Genomic DNA, 14,670 nt, shown 5'->3' with positions numbered 1-14,670 from the left:
GCCGTTTGTTTTGACGTTCCGTGACAGGCCCCGCACCCCCACCTCAGGGCCGACCGGGCGACCGGAATGAATCCCGGTGTCCCGATCCGAACCTTCAGAGCGGGCCGGCTGGGGAGTGCCAAGCACCCCGTACCTGCACTTTCCGTCCCTGCGGTCCCAAATACCGGAACCACCCGAATACCACTTTATTTGACAAAATGAGGTGCGGCCTACAGCCTTAGAAAACTAATCCTATATCAGTCAATACCTCCAACGAGAGGGTGGTGGGAGGGTGATGGCAGGGTGATGGGAGGGTGATGGCAGGGTGATGGGAGGGAGATGGGGGAGGGTGATGGGGGAGGGTGATGGGGCAGGGTGATGGGGCAGGGTGATGGGAGGGTGATGGCAGAGGGTGATGGCAGAGGGTGATGGCAGAGGGTGATGGCAGAGGGTGACGGGGGAGGGTGATGGCAGGGTGATGGGGGAGGGTGATGGCAGGGTGATGGGAGGGTGATGGCAGGGTGATGGGGGAGGGTGATGGGGCCTCCCTATAGATGTCAGTATCTCCCATGACACAGGCGCGCATTCGTGCCGCGTGACGTGGTGACGTCATCACACTTTCCCCTCAAAAGACCCATTTGATATAAGTTAATATTCTGATATTAGCTTTAGAAAACCAACCCTATATAAGTCAATACTCCAACGATACAGGTGCGCAAAATACAAAATCACAAAAGATTTATTTGATATAAGTTAATATTTTGAATAACTCGGTCAATATCAGTCCGAATTTCGCCAAATAAAGGTTCCCGTTATCCACAGATACCCCTGTATCCTCCTAGAGGCGAAGTCAGGATGTATTTCGCAAAAAAATAAAGTCCTTCGGCAACGAAAATTTAGCATGGGGTTTTCCTATGTAAATTTACCCTGAAGTAATTTTACCAAAGATCATCGACATTTCGCGGGGCCAGTTCTATCGAGTGTTAAGCTAATCTAGCGACTGCGAAATCTGGAAACAGAATTAAAATCCGACCTATCGTTGGCCCTGGAAGGATTAAAAAAAAACTAGGATTATTTTTCCTCTGCAAGAATGTACGGAGCTCTTAAATCTCCATCCCTTAACATCCATTGACAATCCATCATGTTCCCCATAGCTATTTATGTTATGCATCTAACGGTGAGCATAAGAACCATCAAAAAATATTTTGTGACCACTTTATTTAACAAAATGAGGTGCGGCCTAGCATCTAGTCGAGACCAAGTCATCCCGGCCTACCACCCATTCCGACCCCAAATTCCTCATCGACGATAACTAAACAATATATTATATGAATCGCACCGTACATACATACCTCCTTCTAGATCTTGATCTTGTCTTGATATACTCACTCAGGCTCACTCTATCACGACCGAGTCCTCTCAGCTCTTCCAAATGGCGTCCGTTCCGCCTGGGTCCGATACTCAGGTCTCCTACAAATCCTACCCTGTCGCCTCACCGTGGCGTAGGAGTGGCAATGGTCAATGGCATCGAATGTCATGGCTAGCAAAGACAGGGAGGTACACTTGATTTAACTTTGGAAATTTTTTTTTTTTTTTTTTTGGCCACAGAACGGGCACCCACGTACGGGCACGTCCTAGTCTATCTATAATTCCAGTAATCTCTGTCTGTACGTTTGTACGTTTGTACGTTTGTCTGTGACCGCTGTTTCTCGACAACCACGGGTCCGATATACTTTTAACTTGCCAGGTATATTGCTGGGGACCCGAGGATGTGCCTTTTCAAGGTTTCATATTAATCGGACAATTACTTACCGAGCTATGTCCAAAAAACGATTCAACCAATCAGAGAGCAGCGAACGATCGCGTGTGCCGAACGTGGCGGGCACACTCTGCCTCGGATGGCACATTTGAGAGCGTATTCATTTATTTCACGTTTGCAAACTATGTTGGCGTTAAACTATGTTTTACAACTAATAAAAACGAATTTGCGATTCATTCGCTTTCCTGCGCGTTTGTGCACGCGATGGCGATTTCTTTACCAAACTCCGGAAGCCGTTCGCTTTGGACCAAACCATTGCATGTAAATAGAGGGGGGGGATTGTCACCACTCGCAAGCCGTTCGCTTTGGACCAAACCATTTCATGTAAATAGAGGGGGGGATATAATTTTAGATATAGATATAGTACGGGCATGCCCTAGTAAAAACAATTTTGGTAACTATGCACCTCTTCAGGCAGCATGGTAAACCCAGTGTTGTTGTTAGGGTGGGAGGTTAAAGGTGAAGATGCTTGGTTAGTTGGTTAGTCACTTCTGCTTCTTAGCCTTAATTCACTTCTGAACCATGGCTCCTAAGAACATCTTGCCTTAAGACATTTTTCACTCAATAATTAAGGACAATATGAGGTAGTAAGGCATTCTTGGGTGGGTGCACAGCCTCACGGGTTGATACAGTGCCTTCAGAAAGTATTCACACCCCTTGACGTTTTTCACATTTTGTTATGTTACAGCCTCCATTTAAAATTGACTAAATTGAGATTTTTTTTGTCACTGATCTACACATAATACCCCATAATGTCAAAGTGGAATTTTCTTTTGAGATTTTTCTTCCAAAATTCTTAAAAATGAAATACAGAAATATCTAAATTATATAAGTATTCAACCCCCTGAGTCAACACTTCATATTCAACCTTTTTGCTATCACACTACAAATTGAGCTCAGGTGCATCCAATTTCCATTGATCATCCTTGAGATGGTTCTACAACTTGATTGGAGGCCACCTGCGGCCAATCGAATTTATTGGACATGATTTAGAAAGAAACACACCTTTCTATACAAGGTCCCACAGTTGACAGTGCATGTCAGAGCAGAAACTCTACCATGAAGTCCAATGATTGTCCATAGATCTCCCAGATAAAATTGTGAGGAGGCATAGATCTGGGGAAGGGTATAAAACAATTTCTGGAGTGTTGAAAGTTCCCAAGAGCACAATGAGCTCCATCATTAGGAAATGGACAGAATATGGAACTACCGAGACTCTTTCTAGAGCTGACCATCCAACCAAACAGAGCAACTGGGCAAGAAGGACGTTGGTCATGGAGGTGACCAAGAACCCAATGGCCACTCTGACAGAACTACATAGTTCCTTGGCTGAGATGGGAAAACCTGCTGGAAGGACAACAGTCTCTTCAGCACTTCATAAATCTAGGCTTAATGGTAGTGTGGCCAGACGGAAGCCACACCTGAGGAAAAGGCACATGACAGCACACCTGGAGTTTGCAAAAGGGCACGTGAAAGACTCTGAGCATGAGGCAAAATATTTTGTCATCCGATGAGATGAAAATTGAACTCTTTGGTCTGAATGCAAAACGCTACATTTGGTGGAAACGAAGCACAGCTCATCACCCATTTACCACCATCCCGAACGTGAAGCAAGGTGTTGGCAGCATCATGCTATGGGGATGCTTTTTAGCAGTAGGGACTGGGAGACTTGTAGGGAAAGAGGGAACATTGAATGGAGCCAAATACAGGGAAATCATAGAGAAGAACCTGCTTCAGAGTGCAAAAGACCTTAGATTGCGATGAAGACATGTTCCAACAGGACAATGACCCCAAGCATACACCCAAAGCAACACTGGAATGGCTTCAGAACAAGAACATGAAAGTCCTTGAGTGGCCCAGCCAAATCCCAGACTTGAATCCCATTGAGAATCGGTGGGAAGACATGAAGATTGCTGTTCACCGACGCTCCTCATCCAAATCTGCAAGGAAGAATCAGAGAAACTCCCCAAATCCAGATGTACGAAGCTGATACAGACATACCCAAGAAAACTTGAAGCTGTAATCGCTGCCAAAGACGTGTCTACGAAGTGTTGCCTCAGGGGGTTGAATACTTATTTAAATTAGATATTTCTGTATTTCATTTTACATGATTTTGTAAAGAAATTCTAAAAAATACAATTCCACTGAAATTATGGGGTATTTATTATGTGTAGATCAATGACAAAAAAACTCAATTTAATCCATTTAAAATTCAGGCTGTAACACCACAAAATGTGAAAAAAGTGAAGGGGTGTAAATACTTTCTGATGGAACTATGTATTGCACAGAGCATCAGCAGTTTTGTGGTGTTATGGTGATAGAGTTTTGCAGGTGATTCAGAGTCCAAGGGAGCTATGGTGATGGAGTTTTGGATGTGACATTGAGTACAGTACCTTAGATATTTGAAAAATAAAAAAATAACGTGGTGTGCCGCAAAAATGTATTCCATTTTAATTTTTACCAATGATGTGAAGAAGACCAACAGGCAACCAGTGTTGAAAATAAATTGAGGTGAAATGTCTAAAAAAAGAAAAATTAGAATTCTACTCAGAACCATTTATTTATTGAGTGCAGAAATTATTTAATTTATATTCCCACCTGGCTGATTCCGATAAATGTTTCTTCCTTCCTCTCCCTTACTCTTACATCCTCCCAATCTTCTCCTTCTCTCTCTGCTCTTCCTAAAGTTCCTCACCTTACTTTCTCTTCACTTTCTTATTCCTCCCACTTCCCCTCTTATTCTTAGTGCTGATTTTGTCAACTTATTTAGTCTCTCCACGCCTTGTGCACGTAATATATAAATGGCCCCTAATTGCTATTAATCTTGAACAACTCAGGATGGATTTTAAAGAAGTTCTCCACCGATCAGCAAAGCACAACACACATTCAAGGCTAGAACCTCACGGCCATCTTGACAAGTGAAATATTTTGGAAGCAATTAAATGATGCACACTGTTAAATTATAGTAAATATGACAAGAATGCAAAGGTCATCAAACACAAATCACTTTTTACTTACAAATCTTGAGAAGAGCAGTCAGAAGCATTCAAACAGAGATATTTCATATCCTTGTAACATAAAACAGAACATACACGGGACAAAGGTATTAACACCGGTCATTGTTATTGAAAATCAATCCCAAAATTTCCAATTATCTTATTATTTTCAAATATTCAAATTATTTTCAAATTATCAAATTATCAAATTATCTCAGAAAATCAATCCCAAGATTTCAAATTATTTCAAATTATCAGAAAATCAATCCCAAGACTATGAGCTGCATCAACTGTCTCCAAACTATTAAATCTAGCTCCATTGTTTTTTTGTATACTGAATCGAGGCTCGTGAAAGAGCTAACATTTATTTCACAAACAAATCAACCAGACAAACAAAATATACAAAAAGAGGGAGCGGAAGACAAGATGGGGAGAGAAGGGGAAGCACACAACCACAACATTTGAGAGCATGGAGAAGTGTGGGAGGGAGAGGGCTTGGGGGCAGGAGGCGTGGGAAGGGGAGGGGGTGGGGGGGGGGGGGAAGTGGACTTAGTGTTGATTCACTTAAAGCTGTTCTTTGCAAAGCTACGGCCTTTAAAAGTCATTTTTCCCCAAAATATGTCTCATTTCTTTGAGGAGCATTCCAAAAAAAAAAAGGAGCATTTCAGTTTTTTTTCTTCCATTTTTAAATTTAGTACAAGCATGTATGATTGGGAAGAGAAATATTTTCTTACTAATTACATATATGTATTTTAAATGATTTTCTTTGACAGTGATTGGATACTCGTGGTGTAACATATATTTATCACATGCTGGAGACAAATACATTGGTATAGATGTTAAATTATAAATTGAATGAATAAAAATTATATCAGTGTATTTGAACATAAATGACAACGACACGAGTAGATGATGGACAAACACATATTGTATATCGGATGTGGACTTAGTGGAACCGGCATCATGGGCCATGGGTTCAAATGGGAACACCAACAGGTCAAGCCATTGTAATAAACAAGACAAGATACTCATTAGGGGAGACAATGGTAAGTGAGCATCTTGTTTGTAGATTTGTACATTGGTCATTGGACATTGGTACTCTCTTCACCATTTAAAGGGCACATTACCACAATAAAAAATATATTCCTTAAATATTTCCTGGGTGCTGTTTATGAATTATTATTCACAGTGATTTGAGATTTTAAAGCAAATGGAGGAGCTTGTACCTGTATGACAAACATTAGTAGCCATTGGTGTAGTTTTCACATAAATATGGGACTTTCAAAATGACTTGCAACCTGCACCAGAATGCTCGGCGTGCATGCGCAGAACCCCTTAATAGCAACAATGCTTATTCAGGCATATTAATGTGAATTGTGTGTGCGAGACAAGGATTCTTCTATGGAATGGCTCATAAAGCTTCTAAACGAAGCTGAAAAAGTTTGGAAAAGTACCTGTGAGAAAGAGGTTTCCCTCTGTACAATATGAATGAAAGATCGTTTTAAGGCCATTTTCACCTAGAAAGGCCATTTTAAGTTTAAAGTTTTTAAAGTTTAAGTTTAAGGTTTTAAGGCCATTTAACCCTAGAGCAGGGGTTAGCCTTGCGGGTCCCATGACAATCATGGTTCCCTGTTTGAGGCAATGTTGTTTTTTTTATGGCCGGATGCCCTTCCTGACGCCAACCCTTGGTCGCCTCTTACGATGCGCAGGGATACGGTGTACCTATTCTAAATCGGGGTACACACCGTGATCATTCATCCCAGCAAGCTGGTCCTCAATTTGCCGACCTCGGAAGGGGAAGGATGACAGGCTGAGTCAACCCCCCTGGCGTTAATTCAGCGATCGATCGGGATTCGAACCCAGGATCCTAGGATCCCAAGCCGGCACCCTAACCGCAAAGCCAACACCAGGCTAGCACAACAAAACTCTGCACAACAAAAGATAATTCCACTTTGACATTGTGGTGTATTATGTGTAACACCCCGAAGACCCAAAAGACCCTTTAGACCCTTAAATACCCCTAACAACCAAAACACACCAAAGACCCAAAACACCCCGAAGACCCAAAACACCCCGAAGACCCAAAACACCCCGAAGACCCAAAACACCCCGAAGACCCAAAACACCCCGAAGACCCAAAACACCCCGAAGACCCAAAGCACCCCGAAGACCCAAAGCACCCCGAAAACCCAAAACACCCCGAAAACCCAAAAGACCCTTAAATACCCCTAATAACCAAAACACCCCAAATACTCTTAAAGACCCAGAGGAAACAAAAGACCCTTAAGACCCAAAAAGACTCTGAAGACACCAAAGACCCAAAACACCTCAAAGACCCAAAATACCCTTAAATGCCCAGAGGATCCAAAAGACCCTGGAGACCCAAATGACCCTGAAGACCCAAAACACCATGAAGACCCAAAAGACACCGAAATGGTCAAAGATGCCTACCCCTCTGAAGCGACGTGTGGTGAGGCACGCGGAGCGCGTCGAGTCAAGCTAGTATATATATAAACATACATACATACATGCATGCATATACATACAAATACAAATACATTGTAGAGCAATATATTTATATATGTATAGCATTCACATCCCCTTTCCCTCTCTTCCAATTATCCTTGTCCTCTCTCAACCTTATTTTCCCTCCCTTCTTCTAACCAATTCACTTACTATGCATTTCATCCCCTATCCTTCCTGCTACACAAAACATATTTACAGGCCTCACCATTTTAGGACTGGCAGGATTTTAGGATACAGACTCGAGCCAAGCTTCCCCTGGCCGACCCCACAAGAAAGGTGTGTAATGGCGGCCGTTAAAGAAGTCGAAGAAGTTATGCCTAAACATTTTAGCATAGTCAATGATGGGCTGCAATGCTCAAAACAAATGGAGATTAATGAAATTGTAATGGTGTCTAACCATGTGATGAAAAATAAATAAATATGGAGTGTATTTGTGATACTCATATCTAATTACCCTCACCAGAGGAGAGGGTATTGCATTTGAGTCCGTTTGTTTGTCTGTCTATCTGTTTGTCCGCACAGAATAAATATGATTTTCTCTACAACCGTTCGTCCGATTGACAGGAAATTTTCACCATAGGTGCAACTCCACCTGCATAATTTTGTAATGATTAATTATGATGTTATAGGTCACGAGGTTCGGCCGCCATCTTGGAAAAAAACAAAAAAACGTTGCACCTCTATATCTCCGAAAGCGCTGAATAGAAAAATTTGAGACGTGGCTCATTGTAAAGAACTCTCCATGGGGAATAAAATATGTTAATGATGATGTCATTGGTGCCTCCATTATGACGTCATAATTCGACAAGTACAAAACTTCATCCTATCAGGATGAAATTTCTTGAGCGTCATGTAGGCATAAATTGGTGTAGAAAAAAAATGATGACGTCATCTGTCACGTGGTTCGGCCGCCATCTTGGAAAAACCGAAAACATTTGCACCTCTATATCTCAAAGTGCTGAATAGAAAAAATTGAGACATGGCTCATTGTAAAGAACTCTCCATGGGGAATAAAATATGTTACTGATGATGTCATAGCTCCATTATGTCACTCCATTATGACGTCAAATTCGACAAGTACAAAACTTCATCCGATCAAGGTGAAATTTATTGAGCATAATCTAGGAATAAATTAGGGGAGAAAAGAAATAATGATGACGTCATCGGTCACGTGGTTCGGCAGCCATATTTGTTTTAACACAAAAGCCTTAAAAACCACAGAAAATACATCCTGCCGAGGGTTTGCAATCTCTGATTGCTCTTTCTTGTTTCAGATGGGATTGGGAATTTATCTCTATGCTGACATTAACTCAGCTATTGTTTCTTTACAAGTGATTGTTAATAATTAGACCACACCTCTCTGCCACACAAAGACTCAGAGTAATTTTCCGTGCAAAAGGTTGAGATAATACCGACTGTGCCAGTGTCTTCCTTACCGCCAATTCAGGCTTTGGGTAGTCGTGGATCGACACGATGTGGGTGATGTTGTTTCTGCTCAGTTGTTCTCTGTCTTTGGAGTCTAAAATCGAACATGCACGCACAATGAATTTTGGCACAAGAGGCGGCCATTCGGCCCATCATGCCTGTGCTACATCAACCACCAAACCATCAGCCATCTGCACATAAGCTATCTACTGTACAAGTCTTGCCAATATCCACATGCCCCCCTATCTCCAAGGCACATACAAATCAAATTCCAATTTAAACCCAACTATCCCTTTCTAGAAAGACCATTCTATGCATTAACTACCCTCTGACTGAAAGACTCCTGCCTTAATACGGTCCAAAGTATCATATTGTCGCGTCGCCCAGTGATTAAGACCACTGGGTGACGAATGACTGATCGCTTTTACTCCTGAGGCAGCAGCCCGAAAATTGGTGGTACTTTTTGGCGTGCGCAAGACAGAAGGCAGTGATGGGCTTACCTGAATAGAAGCCACACGGGTTTATTCCTGAACCAATGAACAAAGAAACACGACCAAGAAATTCAACAAATAAGGTTGAATGAAAATAAATCAAGAAATGAAAAGATCTAAATAAATGTTAAGATAAAACCTATAATTCCTAATGTGAGACATCTCCACTCAGTCACAAATACAACACACGGGGGAAAGTTAATAAAAAATAAAATCCCTTTAGCCGGCCGGCACTCAACTCTGGTCCAAAATATGTTTATGGGCTTGATGGTCGCTGCAGCTGTTGTAGCCACTTGTGCGGGAAACGCTCCAACAATGGCGCCAGCACAGCGTGTCGAAAATGCCCAGGCGTGAGCAAGCAGTCAAAACGGCCCCTCCTCACTTTCACTGCCAAGCGCAACGTGGCCCTCAGCTCCCCTGAAGAGCACCACTGACCAATAGCACCCCCTCCTCTAACGTTGCAAAGGTCCACAAGCTCCGAAAAGTCTCCTCACAAGCGCACACGAGCCAGCCGTAGCCAAAAGCCAGAGACAAAAGCGACCGAGAGAGAGGTTCTTCTTCCTCCTTCTCCTGCTCGAACCTTCTCACTCTCACGTCACCCTGACCAATCCTGAATTTTGGGGGTGTGGCCTGCCGGTTACGATCTTGTGGAGGTGGGGTTTAGTTTGGGAGCCTGTTTGCTTGGTGTGAGCGTCATTAAGGCGTGGCTTACTTACCGATCGGCAATGTCCATGCGTTGTTGGCGGTTCCGGTGGTTTAATGTTGGTTAATGAAAGTTTTGCATGGCCGGCCTTGTTGTAATTGTAAAAAAACATAAGGAAAAACCACCGAGGGCAATCACATACTGGGGTGGAAAACTAATCTTAACCCCTATCTAATTACCATAGCTTCACCCCTCGTGTGAAGACATGTAAACAACCTTAAGCTCAACTTTCCCTACTTAATACATCGAGATGTCTCCTACACGTCCACGGTCAATGCTATTACTATACAATCCTGCCTCCACTATGGTATTCCATCATCTACCCCCACAAACGTAACAATATTTTTACCCTCAGGCTGTGGCCCCTGGTCTTGACACTTTCCACTCTGCTGAAAAATTCCATGGCACCTATCTTGTCAACACTCTTCATCATCTTAAATATCTCTATCAGATCCCTTCACAATCACCTCCTTTCAAATCTATAAAGTTCTGTCTCCTTTGGCCGCTGCTCATAGCTTAGTCTAGCTTAGGCCTGGAATCATTTTAGTAACTCCACATTGTACTCTATGGCAAAAACATCGATGTCCTTCCACAGATATAGTTACCAAAACTGAACACAATGAATATCCCAGGTGAGATCTCTAGATTGAACAATGTCTCACTTTAGCATGAAGATGTAAAGGTTTCCAGGAATTGTGGGAAAGGGAGTTACAAATTTCAAACTATGAGGAAAGAAAGAGGATGCATGGAAGAAGGATTGGAATGATGAGCACAGCTCGAGTGGATTTTTAAAAATGCATTAATTGCTCTAATTTTCATAGTCCTAGCAGTCGGCCAACATCATGCAAAGGTGATGCAGCAGATATGACATGCAAAATTCTTCTTACCATGATAATTTCCAAGGTAGAGTCCATCTATAATCTGCAAAACAAGTAATACATCTCATTATAAAAATAATAATAAAAGAGAATGTGTGTCAGTCAGTTAGTTGTGTGTGTCAAATAAAATCCATAACTCCAAAAACATGAAACCTAGCAGTCCGAAACTTTGCATGCATACAAAGGGAACTCCAAAGGAGTGTATGAATGAAAACAGGGTACAGCATTTGGGTAAATTTAAACACACCTTTTGAAGATAAATTAACGGGCTTATTAAATTTAAACAAAAATAAGATTTATCCTTGGTCAGCCCGCTATCCCTTGCAGGGATCTTAAGCTTTTGTTTTAGCCTGTTCAAAAACACCTTGCCTTGGAACAGGCCGCAATGGTTTCTGCATTAATAATTGCTCAATTTTTCTTTTTAACCTTCCTTACTCACACCATCGAATGCCTGATCTTCATTCCTATGAATTGCTGTATGCACTGCTTTTGTAGCTGCTATCGCTATAAAATTAGGAGTTTGGAGTAATTTTACGCATTACTGGCATATGATGCTATTTTCCACGATGGCCTCTCACGGACTAATTAAAGCATATAATCGAAGTCTGTCTTCTGATTTGAGGATCGGAGCTGGTGGACTAAATAATTCAAAATTGGTGTGAAATCGGGAAATTTTAAGAAATTACCGATTCGTATAACTGAACGTATAAGCGTATTTATTTAAGAAAGTCTATACATCGACCTTCTCCATATTCAGCAATAAAAACCCAAATTGTTTTGGATTTCAGCCTGGATACCTATACAATTGCTGAGAAGGTGAGCTCCGATCATCAAATATTGTATCAGATGTTGAAAAATAACTGTTCCAACGATCAGTAAGATCGGCGAAGGAGTCAAGTGACCTCTTAAATGCGCTAATCAAAGTAGTACAAACACAACTTATACATCGCTTAAAAGGTAGTTTTACTGCTCATCTAACGACATAACTCTCAAGGGTGAAAGAAGAGTTTGTTACCACCTAATAAAAGGGTTACTGCCTAGGGCCTAGGCTAACAAGTCGAAATACAGTACACAACATGCAAAAACTTTAAAACAAGCGTTTTGATCCGTATAATTATATAGTTGTGAGAATGTGTTCTGATTGTCTGACAACAACACAGATTTTGAATATCTTTTTCACGTGGTCAACTAACTATATGTGGGCTGCTTTAGAGTTGGAACACCAAGCAATTTGTATGTTTTGGCCCTTGATGGAAAAACATTCAATATTGTCTACCCCAAAGCATTGCAATAATATGTTAAATTATTTGATATTTCTGTTCAATATTTTTCAGCTTGATAAATAAAATGTTTGTCTCCAAATATGTGCTTGTGGTAGTCCAATAGATGTACGTTATATCCTGGGCAATGCCAGGTACCTTTGTGGGAGGAGGGAGGGAAAGGGTGTAGGTTGGAGGAAGAGAGGGGAATTGGTGGGGTAGGAGCCCGGAGGAAGGCAGGGGAAGGGATGGGAGGAGTGAGGGGAAGTGTGGATGTTGGAGGACGGAGGGACAGGGTGGAGATGGGAGGAGGGAGGGGAATGGGTGGGGTGGGAGTCTGGAGGGAGGAAAAGGGGTGGGAGTCAGGAGGGTGGGGTGATAGGGTGGAAAGAGGGAGGGAAAGGGTGTAAGTGGGGTAAGGGAGGGTGGTGTAGGAAGGGGGAGGGAATGGGTGGGGTGGGAGTCTGGAGGGAGGAAAAGGGGTGGGAGTCTGGAGGGTGGGGTGATAGGGTGGAAAGAGGGAGGGAAAGGATGTAAGTGGGGTAAGGGAGGGGTGGTGTAGGAAGGGGGAGGGAATGGGTGGAGGTGGCAGGAGGGAGGGGAAGGGGTGAGTTGGGAGTCCAGAGAGAGGGGAAGGGTGGGAGTCCAGTGGGATGTGGATGTGGTGAGGAGGCAGGGAAAGGATGGAGGTGGCAGGAGGGACGGGGTGGGGAGGAAGTTGGAGAGAGGGGGGATGGGGTGGGAAAAGGGAGGGAAAGCATGTAGGTGGCAGGAGGGAAGGGAAGGGGTGAGAGTCTGGAAGGAGGGGGATTGGGTGGGAATAGGGAGGGAAAGCATAGAGGTGGGAGACGGGAGGGCTGGGTGAGAAAAGGGAGTGAAAGCATGGAGGTGGGAAAGGGGAGAGAAAGGGTGGTGGTGAGAGGAAGTGGAGGAAAGGGTGGTGAAGATTCACTTGAAAAATTAAAAAGAAATGTCGTATCCGGATTCGGAAATTCACCATAATCGAATAGATTCATCCTTGTCCCACACCCAACCCACCACGTTTCGTCCAAATGTTTGACATATCCTGATATATATCGATTTTAGCCCCATCTATCAATGGTGAAGACTTTAAAATTTATTGAAACCAGATCTGGATCATCACCAAAATCTAATCATTTTGTCCTTGTCACATTCCTAACTGTCCACTAAATTTTGTCCGAATCTGTCCACAACGTTTTGAGATATCCTGTTCACAAACAGACAAATGAAAAATCACTCATAAAGTGACACTTGGCAAAACAGAACAAAGTAGAATGGCACTCAGAAGAGCATCCTTTTGACCTCAAAAATAATTAGTGGTTGAATTCAGTGACCCGATATGCAAATAGTCTTCAAAGTTTAGGTTAATCAGATGAAAATTGTCAATTTTAGAAATTTGGCCTATGTTGACCTTTTGGCCTAAGTGGACCTCAAAAATAGTTGGTGGTTGGTTTCAGTAAGCTGATATGAAAATCCTTTTCAAATTTCAAGTCAATCGGATGAAAATTGAGGATTTTAGAGATTTGAAAAAAGTGGTTGACCTTTGGCCTATGTTGATCTCAAAAATATTTGTTGATTGAATTCAGTTAACTGATATGGAAATCCCAATCAAATTTCAAGTGAATCGGATGAAAATTGAGGATTTTAGAAATTTGAAATTGTTGTTGACCATTGGCCTATGTTGACCTTTTGGCCTATACTGATCTCCAAAATAGTTGGTGGTTGTATTCAGTTCGCTGATATGAAAATCCTATTCAAATTTCAAGTCAATCGGATGAAAATTTAGGATTTTAGAAATTTGGAAAAAAGGGGGTTGAACTTTGGCCTATGTTGACCTTTTGACCTTTTGACCTCAAAAATATATAGGATTTTGTCGGACCATAAACGCCACCATTTGGTGAGGTTTCGTGAAGATCAGTTTAAAATTGTGAGCTGTAGGCAAGTACAGGGTGAGCCAGAAATATGGTTATTTTTAACACTCATGTGAAGGTAATAAAAAGTTGTATTTCAAAACAAATTTTTACAAGAAAGTGAAGTACATAACATGCCATTTATTTGTAGAAAAGAACATCTAGGAGATGCGCACCATTTTGTCTCAAAAATATTTGTCAAAAATAACCTGTATGATAACCAATAACCTGTATATATAATAACCTGTATATATAATAACCTGTTTCCAATAACCTGTATGAAACATTCCAATCCGGATTCCGGTCCAACCACAGTACTGAAACTGCTCTCCTCAAAATCACCAACGACCTTCTCCTCTCCTCTGACGCTGGCAACCTCAACATTCTCGTCCTCCTCGACCTCAGCGCTGCCTTTGACACCATCGATCACACTATCCTCCTCACCCGACTTGAATCCACCTTTAACGTTACCGGCACTGCCCTCTCTTGGATTAAATCATACCTCTCTGACAGATGCCAGTTCATCTCCATCAATAACTGCAAATCCCCCACTGCTCCCCTCCCCCAAGGTGTCCCCCAAGGTTCAGTTCTTGGCCCCCTCCTCTTCATCCTTTACCTGTCCCCGCTCGGTCACTTAATCCGCCGTCATGGTCTCCAATTCCA

General features: G+C 42.3%; 1 protein-coding gene across 1 annotated transcript in view; it reads right to left on the bottom strand.

Moving 5' to 3' along the window:
* The window catches only part of LOC137434447 (dual specificity protein phosphatase 22-A), a 75,482-nt gene that overhangs the window by 21,117 nt on the left and 39,695 nt on the right, over positions 1–14,670 (bottom strand). Inside the window, exons 2-4 of the mRNA XM_078785539.1 lie at positions 10,827–10,860; positions 8,757–8,839; positions 4,817–4,866 (exon numbers count right to left, since the gene is read on the bottom strand). Coding sequence (XP_078641665.1) covers positions 4,817–4,863 — 47 coding nt within the window. The 5' untranslated portion in view covers positions 4,864–4,866; positions 8,757–8,839; positions 10,827–10,860. The remainder of the gene's footprint in view (positions 1–4,816; positions 4,867–8,756; positions 8,840–10,826; positions 10,861–14,670) is intronic.

Source organism: Myxine glutinosa, chromosome 10, assembly GCF_964187855.1.
Source record: "Myxine glutinosa chromosome 10, kmMyxGlut1.1, whole genome shotgun sequence".
Lineage (NCBI taxonomy): Eukaryota > Metazoa > Chordata > Myxini > Myxiniformes > Myxinidae > Myxine > Myxine glutinosa.
Note: the sequence above shows the minus strand (reverse complement) of the source record. Positions and strands in the feature narration are given on the sequence as shown.